The sequence below is a fragment of the Thamnophis elegans genome, chromosome Z, assembly GCF_009769535.1.
Source record: "Thamnophis elegans isolate rThaEle1 chromosome Z, rThaEle1.pri, whole genome shotgun sequence".
Taxonomy (NCBI): domain Eukaryota; kingdom Metazoa; phylum Chordata; class Lepidosauria; order Squamata; family Colubridae; genus Thamnophis; species Thamnophis elegans.
Window position 1 is genome coordinate 10,686,949 of NC_045558.1, and position 13,307 is coordinate 10,700,255.

At 38.8% G+C, this 13,307-nt stretch overlaps 1 protein-coding gene across 5 annotated transcripts in view; it reads right to left on the minus strand.

Annotated features, from left to right (window-relative positions):
* Window positions 1-9,320: 9,320 nt before the first annotated feature.
* The window catches only part of PAXIP1 (PAX interacting protein 1), a 31,514-nt gene continuing 27,527 nt past the window's right edge, over window positions 9,321-13,307 (minus strand). For 2 of the 5 annotated variants that reach the window (XR_004256937.1, XM_032236833.1), the window contains one exon: window positions 11,601-12,376. Coding sequence is in view for 2 of the 5 variants with exons in the window: in XM_032236833.1 (XP_032092724.1) it covers window positions 12,372-12,376 (5 nt within the window). In the remaining 3 variants the exon portion in view is untranslated. Of the gene's footprint in view, window positions 10,041-10,880; window positions 10,946-11,600; window positions 12,377-13,307 lie in introns of those variants that run through there. The other 3 variants (XM_032236832.1, XR_004256938.1, XR_004256936.1) reach the window with 3 other exon arrangements.

Consider the following 13,307-nt stretch of genomic DNA (forward strand, 5'->3'; position numbering starts at 1 on the left):
TTTTTTTAAAAATCCCATTTTTGTGGAGAGATTAAGTGACCATGTAGATCTTCTCCAGGAAGATCTGTCCCCAGCTTGGTTCTTCAGTCCTTTCAATGGTGTGCCTATCATCATTGCAACTGAGTCTACCCGCCCTGCTGCTGGTCATCCTCTTCTCTTACCTTTTATCTTTCCAAGAACTTCACAGAGCTAGGTCTTTGCATAATGAAATTTAGGGAAAGCAAATCTCTAATAAATCTAAAGATTATTCTCTAAAGCTGAATAATATTGGTTTAACCCCAAGCAGATAATAGTCTTGACTTGCCTTCTAAGATCAACTAAGATCAAACATATGAAGAACGGTTGCAGGAACTGGGTATGTCTAGTTTAATAGAAAAAAGGACTAGGGGAGAAAGGATAGCCGTGTTCCAATATCTCAGGGGTTGCCATAAAGAAGAGGGAGTCAAGCTACTCTCCAAAGTAACTGAAGGGCAGGACAAGAAGCAATGGGTGGAAACTAACCAAGGAGAGAAGCAACTTAGAACTGAGGAGAAATTTCCTGACCGTGAGAACAATTAATCAGTGGAACAACTTGCCTCCAGAAATTGTGAATGCCCCAACACTGGAAGTCTTTAAGAAGATGTTGGATAGCCATTTGTCTGAAACGGTATAGGGTTTCCTGCCTTGGCAGGGGGTTGGACTAGAAGACCTCCAAGGTCCCTTCCAACTCTGCTATTGTATTATTGTATTGTAAGATCTCCTCACTGCTGACAGCTAACTGAACTAAGTCAATGACTAACAATCACTTTTGATATTTGGCACACAATAACAATATTTTCTACTTAAATACTGACACACTAAGATTTTTCCAACTAAAATCAATATGAAAAGCATCGCAATACCAAAATTCAATATTTCATACCTGTTATTTGTATAGAAAAGTGAGGTTGGTGTAATAAAAATGAATATTACAGGTTAAGGAATAGAACACTATATTTCAGAATAAAATACCAGTATCGAAAGCCAATGAATAAGTAAATTCAATTTTTTGAACAAACTAATTTTAGGCACAAGATGGCAGCAAAGGCCAAATTGGGTGTCCTTAACATCAAACTGTTCGTGACTAAAAAGTGTTTAAGTTGATTCCCCCCCCAACCCCGTGAATATTCCACATTAATTTTATGTTTATACTGTGATATTCTTTGCACATTCATTTTCTTACTTTATTATAGATAATGTTTTCCTAGCACTTTAGCAATTTAAGTTTTTTTTTTCCAGAAAGGAAAAGAAAGATTATTTGTGAGGTTCTCCATAGCTTTTCCTCATAGGAATTTAGCTTCCTGTATGTCTCCCATCTGTTCACAGTATATATATTCTGAAGATTTTAGTACTCCTGGATATTGTTCCAGAATGAAGTGCTCTGTACCTCATATGAGCACAGTAATTCTCAACTATTAATCAAAACAGCGCATTTTTTCCAAGCCTTTTCGAGCCTGAAACAAAGGTGCCAATTCTTTAAAACCTGTCTTAGCCTGAATTAATGGATTCCTGAAAACTAAGGATTAAATGTGTCAACTCAACTCAAATGATTCCTTATGTATCGTGCAACAATAATCATGTGCCAAGTGTGTCTGTGAGGGGAAATATAGTTAGGATAAACTAGTAAAGGTAAGGGAATAAGAAATGATACTAAATTATATCTGGGTTGGCGGAAGTGCCATCTCAACATAAACTGAGATTTAAAATAGAAACACCAATAATAGTAGAAGAAGAAAGGGAAAAAGGGGGTGAGATTGAAAGGAAGATGGGGGAAAGAAGAAAGAGGTAAGAAGAGGAGGAGAAAGGGGAAGAGGAAGAGTAGGAGTAGGAGAAAGGTACGGGAAGAAGGAAGGGGAAGGAGAGGAGGAAGGAAGAAAGTAGAGAAGGGAGGGAGGGTGAAAAGAAAGAGGTAAGGAAAGGAGGATGGAAAGGAGAGAAAGAGGGGGAGAGAGGGTAGGAAGGGGATGAGGAAGAACAGGAGTAGGAGAAAGGTACAGGAAGAAGGAAGGGAAAGGAGAGCAAGAAGAAGGAAAGTAGAAAAGGAAGGGAGGGAGAAAGGAAAGGGAAAGGAAAGGAAGATGGAAGGGCGAGAAAAGGAAGGAGAGAGGGTAGGAAGGGAAAGAGGAAGAGTAGGAGTAAAGGAGAGGTAAGGGAAGAAGGAAGGGGAAGGAGAGGAGGAAGGAAGAAAGTAGAGAAGGGAGGGAGGGAGAAAGGAAAGGGAAAGGAAAGGAGGATGGAAGGGAGAGAAAAGGAAGGAGAGAGGGTAGGAAGGGAAAGAGGAAGAGTAGGAGTAAAGGAGAGGTAAGGGAAGAAGGAAGGGGAAGGAGAGGAGGAAGGAAGAAAGTAGAGAAGGGAGAGAGGGTGAAAAGAAAGAGGTAAGGAGAGGAGGATGGAAAGGAGAGAAAGAGGGGGAGAGAGGGTAGGAAGGGGATGAGGAAGAGCAGGAGTAGGAGAAAGGTATAGGAAGAAGGAAGGGAAAGGAGGGCAGGAAGGAAGAAAGTAGAGAAGGGAGGAAGGGAGAAAAGAAAGGGAAAATAAGGTGGTGTTATAACAGGAGGAAGGGATGGTAAACAAAGCAACCCAAACTGTATATTACCTATTAAATGAAATAATAAATGTATAAGAATGATAAATGTTAAAACACCTGTAACCAAATGACATGCTATATGTGATGATGGTTTTTTTCCTTCTCTGTTTTGTTTCTTGTTCTTTTTTTTTCTCCATTGTTGTGGGTATGTGTTATTTATGTAACAAAAAATAAATAAAATAATTTTTTTAAAAAAAATAATCATGTGCCATCCAGTAGCAAGAAAACAGATTATTGAATCTAATGTTTGGTTACTTAGAATACAATAGAATAACAGAGTTGGAAGGGATCTTGGAGGTCTTCTAGTCCAACCCCCTGCCTAGGCAGGAAACCCTACACCACTTCAGACAAATGGTTATCCAATCTCTTCTTTAAAACGTCCAGAGTTGGGGCATTCACAACTTCTGGAGGCAAGCTGTTCCACTGATTAATTGTTTCTGTCAGGAAAGTTCTCCTGAGTTCTAGTTTGCTTCCTTCCTTGATTAGTTTTCATCTGTGCTTCTTGTCCTGCCTTCAGGTGCTTTGGAGAATAGCTTAACCCTCTCATCTCTGTGGTAGCCCTTAGATATTCGAAGACTGCTATCCTGTCACCCGGGTCCTTTTCTCTACCCAGTTCCCTCTTCCCACAGAGAAAACCTCAAGAGTCTTTTCTTGAGTCATCTCAACCTTTAAGATTCTTAAACTTCAAGATGTGAGGACTTCAACTCCCAGAATTCCACAGCTAGCATTGCTGCACCAGAAACCCTAGTGGCTTTTAAGTGGCCAAAATTGAGAAACCATGATCCAATCTGGCTTGGTGCAACTGATAGCAGATCCTTCTGTTTAAAGACTGCCCAGCCTTTAATGAAATTTTGTTTCATTTTTAGGCCTTTGTGACTATTTGAAGAACTTATTAGAATCACCCAATCATTTTTCTCAGACTAGACTATTAGTTATTGGTATTACTATATTCTTTAAAATACATGGATGTTAGCAAAAGTAGAGGTGTGAGACATTTTGGTTAGTGTTCAATTCCTTGTCGTTTTGACCAATTACTTATCGAGCACAGAGAAAAGTTTGCAGGTTTCAGCATTTCTATGTAATACAATATTAATTGTCAGTAGAACATTTTTGCTCCTTCTGTCTTTCTGAAATGAGCCAACTAGATCTCCATATTATGATATAGATTGACACAATAATCAGATTATAATTAGGCTTTGTAGCTGTCGTTTCCTAGTCTCCTATTTCTAATGCAGACAAAACTGAATGTTGTGACAACAAAACTGAATGTTGCGATAAAATTGCAATAAAATTACAAAGGTCAATTTACAAGTAATCCATGATTTACAGTCATAAATTTAATGACCATTCAAAATTACAAAGGCACTGGAAAAAGTGATTTATAACTGGCCATCACACTTAGTACCTTTGCAGCATTTCTACAGCCACATGATCAAAATTTGGGCACTTAGCGACTGTCATGATGGTTGCGGCATCCCAGGGTCATGTGATTATCATTTGTGACCTTCTCAGTTGGCAAAGTCACTGGGGGAAGCTGGATTCATGATTAAAGACCACACAATTCACTTAAACCTTTGGCAAAAAAGGTAATAAAATAGGTTGTGACTCACTTAATTAAACTTGGGTCCCAATAGTGGTCATAAGTCAATACTACCTGTACTGCATTTTTAAAAAATGCAATGCTGAAATAGTCCATTGCGAATTTATACACGCACAGAAAGCTGACAGCGATTAGAAAATGTCTTACCATCCACTGTAACCCTAATTGTCAGATTAAATATGTTCTGTTTAAAAAAGTTATCACACATCTTACTTCAGAAGCCTGTAGCAAACTGGCTGTTGCAGTAAATGAATGTAGCATATGGCACCACCGCCATGCATAGTATCTGCGTGGGTAAAAGGACCGATTAGGCTGGTGTTCTTCAGAGTTAGGGAAAATAAACTGCCTGCTGCCAGTTTCATTTAAAACTAAGCATTAAACATGCTGTTTTGTGACTAGCAACTCAACAGGGCTTGTAAAGTGCCCAAGAGCAAAATGTATACATTTATTTCTATTAACAGCCTTAAGAGATTGGATTTTTTTACAAGCTGAAGTTTCTGAACAAGCTCCAAGTGCTAATCCAAAAGCAATATAACCGCCCAGAGTCCCTAGGGAGTGGGTGGCATACAAATGTCATAAATAAATAAATAAATAAATAAATAAATAAATAAATAAATAAATAAATAAATAAATAAATAAATAAATAAATAATAAATCCTACAACCGGTACACCCCAGTACAGGCATACCGGTGCCTGCTGGAAGCACTGGGTACCGCACAGGTACGGTGCTCCAGAGGGCCACCTGCCTGCCCACGCTCCTTACCTGTGTTTGAGCTGTTCAGGGCTTGCATGCACAGAATGTATGGCACCTGCGCGATGCTCCACTGAAACAGCTGGAGCGTCACGGAGGCATTGCAGAGCATTGCGAGCGGTAAGTACATATGTACGCGCTGCGTGTGTGTGCAGGCATGCTCCGGGCGTTCATGTGGTGGACTCCCGGCCCCATTGTACCGTACCAGTTGCAAAGGGATCCGGAACCCACCACTGCTGCAATCCCACCCCATAACTGGGTGGCCTCTGATCCTTAAAAGCAATATAGCCATTCCAACATTTTCTCCTGCTTCCTGTCTATCAGTTGTGCTTCTGTCAAAATCAACAGAGGCATCTGGGAGCCAATATTTTAAGAAGCCACTGGGGGCAAATCGCTTTCCTAACATGTTAAAAAGCCCGGAAATAATTGCTATGGCATCTGTAGAGTTTCTCAGTCATCCAGGTCATGGTTGTCCTAAAGATGCTATTTCAGGAGGCAACTGGACTTTTTTTCTTTTGAAAACATTTCATTTCTCATCCAAGAAGCTTCTTCAGCTCTGACAGGATAGTGGGGAATGGAAGGATTTATATTCCTTGCAGACAGCTGTTAATTTGCATCCTTTTAGAGGGTCGTTGAAGCAAGGTGGTTTACCTGTGTCCTCAGGGTCACCTGAATGGCGCTCCGGGTTCCTGTAGTCTGCAAGAAAGTCCAGCTGCCTCCTGAAAAAGCAGCCTTGGGACCACCATGACCTGGATGACTGAGAATCTCTACAGACCTTTAGCTATACTATTTGGAATGAAGACCCTTGGAATGGTGTGGGAGTGGGAATGGATTTCCAGAGGAAAAATTAGCAACTACAGGAACCAGGAGCACCACTCAGGTGATCCTGAAGACACAGATAAATCTTCAAGGATTTCCACAACCCTCTAGAAGGATGCAAATGACCAGCTGTCATTTGTCATTTATACAAAGAACCTTCCAATAGACTAGCCCCAAGATAAACTTGTGGGGGGAGGACAGGACGAGAGCAGTCACCATTTTTCCTGGGTATCATTGTTCATATACACACACAAAGGGACCCCCATCCAGGGAAAGTTCAGCTTCTCTGCATTTCTGTCCGTCTCCAAAATCTTGAGCTCAGAAAATCCTGTGGGTAGGCAATACCAAGATCCCACCCTATTCTTATCAAATTGTGTATACAGTGCATGACTCCTACCACGTCAGCATGGTTGTCAAAGATTCCTAAATGGTTACTTTTTAATTTAGTGTGTGACAGTAATTCCACTTTCTACCTTTAGCCCTTGGGAAGCCATGAGCAAAGGCACACAGGCTCTCTGCAATGTGCCACCAACAGAGCGTGAATATTCGCAAACTAAACTTCTCTCCTAGCGTCCGATTTTTCTTCCCCCACCACATTGGTTATTGTTGTCAGCTTCTAATCCCTTGTCTCCAGTCAAAAGGCTGGTCTTCACCTTCATTCCTCCCTGAAGAGATTCCTACATAAAACTTCCTGACAAGACAATGTCCTTCTTTTGCTTCAGAACTTGACCAAGATTGCTGGGAAGTTCTTGATGGAAAGTGCATCTTGTCTAACTGGCCCTTTTTGGGTCAGCTGCTGATTTTTCAGCCTGAGCAAAAAGGAAAAATGTTTTTGTGGTGTAAACCAGAGGAAGGATACAATATGGGCAAGTGAGTGAGGAGGCTTGGCTCTGCAGGGTGTGTCTCTTCTGCCTGGGAAGAAGGTTCTGCCTCTGGTTATGGGTTAGGTAACACTGCCATGGCCCATCTTTCTAGAGGAATGAAACTCTGGGCCAGAGTCCCCATCTAAAGAGAAGGTTCTCCGTCTATGCAATATACTCACCTGCAATTTGGGCTTAATAATAATGGTGGTGATGATGAAAAAACCAGAAAAGCAAACCAGTTCCAATAGAGGCAACTGATAGCCCTAGAAACTTTGACACATTAAATAGCAGTCCTGTTTCCTTTCAAGGAGACAGAATATAATCAGTGTTATGATTTAAAAATGAGTTTTATTTAAAAAAAAGAAAAAAAAAAAGAAGGAAAAATTTATTTTTAGCTTGCAAATCAGCTGCCAATCTTGAGAGGTGTGAGCCCATACATTTCAACCTACAAGAGGTTGTAAAGCCTGCCACCTTTTAAAAACCCCACTCATTTGGCTGCCACAGCTTTAATTTTTTTTTAAAGCACACATGACCAAAGATACTGATGTAATTTGGTATTTTCATTTCCTTGAAAACATGTATGGTCCCAGAATGAGAAACATTACCTAACTTAACTGATGGAAATTAAAGTACTGTCTTCAAAACTACATAACAGTTTTCAGTAAATAATGGTAAATTGCTTTTTTTTTTTTCTTTCTCTGCTTTTCTTTTTTTTTTTTGATATATTACTTTTATTTTTTAATCCATATGTATACAAGATATTTTAGATAGAAGGTAGTGCCAGGTGTGGGCCCTGGGAAGTCGGGAGGATTAGGGATGGGGATTGTGGGGGGTGGGGTGGGGGGGTGTTAATATAGTTTTAATAAGAACAAGAATGTATTTATATACGGTGGTTCTTTTTTTATTATTATTATTATTATTATTTTCCTTGGTTCACTTTACTTTTATCAGATCAAACAATACTCGAATAAAGGCATACACCAAGGAGGGAGGTAGAGGGAAGGAAGAGGGAGGAGTAAGGAAGGAGTAAGGGGAATGTAAGGAGTAAGGGGAATGTAAGGAGGGTGTCTGGGGAGTAAGGGGAGAAGGAAGGTTTGAGGGGAAAGGGAAGTAGGAGGGGAGTGTTAGAGGGAGAAAGGAAAGTTGGAGGGGGTAGATGGGGTGTATGGAGGATGCAAGGGTTAGGTGGGGTTGTGAATGATGAGTTGTGTTTCCTTTTTATTTGTTCGTTTTATTCCCTTTTTCTTTTTTTTTCTTTTCTTATAGTAAATACCCTGTATATAAATGATTGCAAATGGAATGTGAAAATTGAATAAAATATTTTATACAAAAAAACCCCACTCATTTGGCTGCCACAGCTTTAATTTTTTTTTAAAGCACACATGACCAAAGATACTGATGTAATTTGGTATTTTCATTTCCTTGAAAACATGTATGGTCCCAGAATGAGAAACATTACCTAACTTAACTGATGGAAATTAAAGTACTGTCTTCAAAACTACATAACAGTTTTCAGTAAATAATGGTAAATTGCTAAATCATTCTTATCAGATTCAACCAGTCACCAGATGTTTTGGTAGATTTTCTATGTGAAGACATTTGAATTTGAATTTATTTGTATGCCGCCCTTTTCCCTGAAGGGACTCAGGGCGGCTCACAACTCAAAAGGGAGGGGAAATACAAACAGAATTACAAAAAACATAAAAAAAACCATACATAGTTAAAAGCACAACAATCATACCATTCGAGTGGGGCAGCAAGTCTTTAGCCCCAGGCCTGTCGGAACAGCCAGGTTTTAAGGGGTATGCGGAAGGCCTGGAGGGTGGTGAGGGTACGAATCTCCACGGGGAGCTCATTCCAGAGGGTCGGAGCAGCCACAGAGAAGGCCCTCTTCCGGGTAGTCGCCAGTCGACGCTGGCCGGCTGATGGAATTCGGAGGAGGCCTAGTCTGTGGGATCTAATTGGTCTAGTGGAGGTAATTGGCAGTAGGCGGTCTCTCAAGAAGATGGTGCCATACATGCAATGGTGGGTTGCAGGCAGTATGCCCTGGTACGGGCATACCGAATCCTGCCTGGAGCATCGGGTACCATTCCAGTACGGTGCTCCGAAAGGCCCACCCGTGCTCCTTTCCTATGCTTTATGCTTTTGGGTGCTTCCGCATACGCACATGTGTGATGCTCCGTGGAACAGCTGGAGCGTCACAGAGGCTTGCGGAAGTGTTGGAACGGAATCCAGAACCCACCACTGCATACATGGCTCTTTTCTAAGAGCCACATTTAGAAATATACAATTATTTCAGCCTATGTAAATTGCTAGTACTTCCTAAGTACTTTTAAATCCAAGGCACCAAATTACTTAGAACTATGGGAAATCTGTTATCAATTCAAAGATAATCAATAGAGACTCATGTGTTACCATAATTGCAAACATGAAAAATATATTTTAAAAAGAAAGCCAAACACATAGAAATGATTTTAACATTTTATCTATTCAACAAAAGTCTTTAGAACCAGATAAAATTGCAAGCTAACTGGAACTTATGCAAACTTGCTGAAATAGCTACATTTGAATTACTCCTAAAATGATGAATATCCAATTTAAAATTAAATGGATTAAATTAACAATAGATTAACAATAACATTTTAAGACTGACACTTGAATGAAATAACTGCCTCCATAAATTCCATTTTGCATATTTATTCCATAAAAATTACAAATGAAGTATATATATCACTGCAGATTATGAGTGAATTCAATCTAACTGCGGTAGGAACACACATAACATTAATAAACTGCTTAAAATACCCAGATTTTAATATTCAAACACATCTGGTAAAATAAATGGAAGAATATCTTACACCACTTGAGAGAACAGTGTTTACTCTTACCAGAAAGTGCTATAATTGCACAACATTTAAAAAATAAAAACAACCACTAAATTTTAAGGAAACATCATTTAAAACTACGTTTATTTTAAACATGAGATAGTATTAATAAAACAGCATAATAAAATAAGTATAAAATCTTTGCTTCCTTAATTTAAACATGCCACAAGCCCTTCTTCCTTTACATTTTAATTATGATTTTGGTTGAATACTGCAGATTATTAAAACTTAAAAAAATTAGGAAACTATTTTGCAATATAAAAAGTAATCTTTCTGGTCTACCTTATAGTATAAAACATAGTTAGTTTAATAATAAAAGATGACACATCCTAAACAGATGCAGTAGAATTTTCCTTTCCTGCTTCAACTGTTCTTCACTCTTCAGCAAAACAAGAGAAAACAAGAATTCAACAAAGTCCTGATTAAATAATCCACAGGCTGGAAAAGCTCAGACGAAGGCTTCAAAAAATTTGAAGCAAAATAAGGCATTTTACTTAGAGTCAAGTAAATTTATATGTAGATTTAGTTAAGGGAAAAATTCACTGTCAAAATAGATGCTAGAGAGAGATGATAGAGATAGACAGATTAGATACATAGATAGATAATGAATCAACTTGTTTAAACAATCCTCAGGTATGTGAGGCTAATAATTTATTTCTGGCAACATCGAGTTATGATAGAAGTACATAATTTCAGCATTCGTCTCATGACAAATCATCATTTTGATATAATCATGCTTTGTCACATATGCCATTATGTTATGTAATAACATAAACCAATTTGGTCTAGTGGTTAAGACACCAGGCTAGAAACTCCTGGTTTCTGTGAGTTCTACTTCTGCTTTAGCCATCAAGGTTGGCAGGGTGACTTTGGGCCAATCACTAGGAGAGTGGGTTCTAGTCCCGTCCTAGGCACGAAAACGCCTGGGTGATTTTGGGCCAGTCAGCCAAATCCACCTCACAGGGTTATTACTATGGGGAAAAGAATAGGAGGAATGAGTATTATGTAGATCTTTGGGATGCCTTGGGCAGGTGGGCCTGATGCTGTGCTAGGCCTCCAAGGGTCTCCTCCACCCCAGAGATCCTGTGCCCCACTTAATGACCTGCACATTCATTTAATAGCTCCATCACGGAGAGCAGGGATTTGCTTAATGGCCATTGTGGTATGAGATCCTAATGGCAGGCTCCATTATGGTGGTATCTCAAGGATTACCTGTAATGCATTATAATTTCCAGTCTGCATATATCTATTTTATACAATATACGACAAACACCGAAAACCAAACCTATTTAATTGAGCTTGGTGTTCTTGCAGAAATCAGTGTAATATTTAAGGAGGGAAGTGGCATACAAAAGGATATGAATCATAATCCAGTGTTTGAGTGAGGACTCCAGTCAGAACAAATTCTGCACCATGGACATCTGCAAAATATCAAAAGAACATACAAATATGATGGATATTAATATAAAATTTTAATCAGTTAGGGAAACCTAGCAGCTGGATCCCAATAAAAGATGGCTAAAAGGCAGATGGTGCATTTGACCAGATTAAATCAGTGGCAAGTCATATCCTGGGCATCTGCCAGATGCACCCAAGCAGTGCCTCGGTTAACAAATAAATATACCACACCTAAGAATTCTCTTGGTTTCAAGTCATAAAATGACCTTGCACAAAAGTCAAATGTTTTTTCCTATTCAAACTACCTTAGTAGTCTGTTTAATGACTAACAATAGTATTAGCCTTTCCTAACAGTAGGTTTTAAATGGTGGCTGTTAAACTTTCATATAATTGTCAATAACAGCATGTTTGGCAACTCATTTCAACTTTTTATTTTCTATTCTGTTACATTAATCCATCTCCCTTTCACACTAATATGTGTAATGGCATTTAATTTTGTTGTACAAGGTGACATGATAAAGTAAACTTAACTTAAGCTCAACTTGGAACAAAATAGTACTTCCTATATTTGATACTCAGTAACTGTCTAGAGATGCTGGGAATCAGGCAGCATATAAATTTAATAATGATAATCATCTTTAATATTAAAAAATGTTTGTTATTTCTAATTATTAACAGTGCAAAGAAATATAATTGAATTTTAATTTGCAACATTTTCAGAATAAGAAAATGACAAAAAAAGAAATATTTCATTACAGAATGCACGAAAATAGAATACAGTTCCTGACTTACAAGCACAACTGAGCCCAAAATGTCCATTAATAAGTAAGGTAGTTTAGTGAGCTTTGCTCCATTTTACAACATTTCTTGCAACAGCTGTTAAGTGAATCACTGCAGCTAAGTTAGTAACATAGATGAATCTAGCTTCCAAATAGATTTTGCTTGTCAGAAGGTCACAAAAAGTGATGATATGACCCCAGGACCCTACAACCATCATAAATATGTGTCAGTTGCCAAGCGTCCAGATTTTAATCACATGACCATGGAGATGCTGCAACATTTCTGAATTTGAAAATGGTTCTAAGTTATTTTTTCCAGTGCCACTGTAATTTAGAACAATCACTAAATGAATGGTTGTAAGTCTAGGACTACCTGTATTTTATCTGGCCAGAAGGAATTTGCCAAAGTAAGACTGAAATGGAAATACTGTCTGCAGGTACTGTAATATTTTTTTCCTATCAGAATTTTTTTCCAGCAATCTCTTAAAAATCATCCCAATAGTCAATTGTTATGTAGGCTGCCAATCCTATCTATTCTTGCTGCCCTGAAATGAAAAATAGCAGTACCAAAATTGTTCCAAGCATCGACTGTTTCTTATGGCCAGAACAATTTATCCCAAAATTGTCCTTTTGGATCACAGCCAACTGTAATGTTCAAATGAAACTGCATTCAGGCTTGAAATAAAACACAAATAAATAGGTAATATTAAAAAAGAAAGACAAAGGCACAATTATTATCTAATCCATTTCAAAAAGATGTTCTGGCTGTTAATATTGATTACTGCATTAATATTTAGATGTTGTATTTATACTGAATATTTAGGTGTTGTATTTATACTTTTGAAAATAAATAAGACAAATTAAGAGTAGATTCATGTAAATTCATGAAGTGGCATGTGGCTTGGGGCAACTGTAAAAAAATTAAGAACTGTGTGATAAGCAATATATTCATCTCTATATCCTAACCACTAAGTATGCCTTTATTTATTTATGAAATCTAGATGCTGCCTGAATCCGAAGCGACTCTGGCAGCTTACATTAATAGCAAACAAAATTTGTTGCATGCTCCTGCCAACGCTCTGGTCACATCCTAAAACCAAAGGGCAGCTGAGGCTTGGGACAGAATTGTGCCTGAGGGGCTTCTCATGACCAGATTCACATGGAGGAGGAGATGCAAGGTTCTGAAAAGGATAATAAACGCTTTGAGCACTGCTGGAGAAAAAAGAGGAATGAAGCCAACGAGACACAATTCAGAGCTGCTACCTCTTGGCAATAACAGCAGCAAAATACCATTATTTATCAGCCCTTATTGCGTCCCATAGTGTCACTTGGTGGCTCTGTTCGGGATCACCCGGTCCTTCCTGGAACATGAAGGCTCAGGTGATCATCTTCAGAGTCACGTGAAGGAATTTGATGGACAGATCGCGAAGATTCATTCCCAGTTGAAACCTAAACGTGGTGCAGCTCGGTGTGAGATGCCTAAGGAAAGGTCTTACATGGTTAAAGGTTTATCTGGGAACAGTTCAATTCTGTTGAACCTGACGAAATGGACACCTTCCTCAATACTATCAGTGCAACCACCTGCCAATTAGATCCCTGTCCCTCT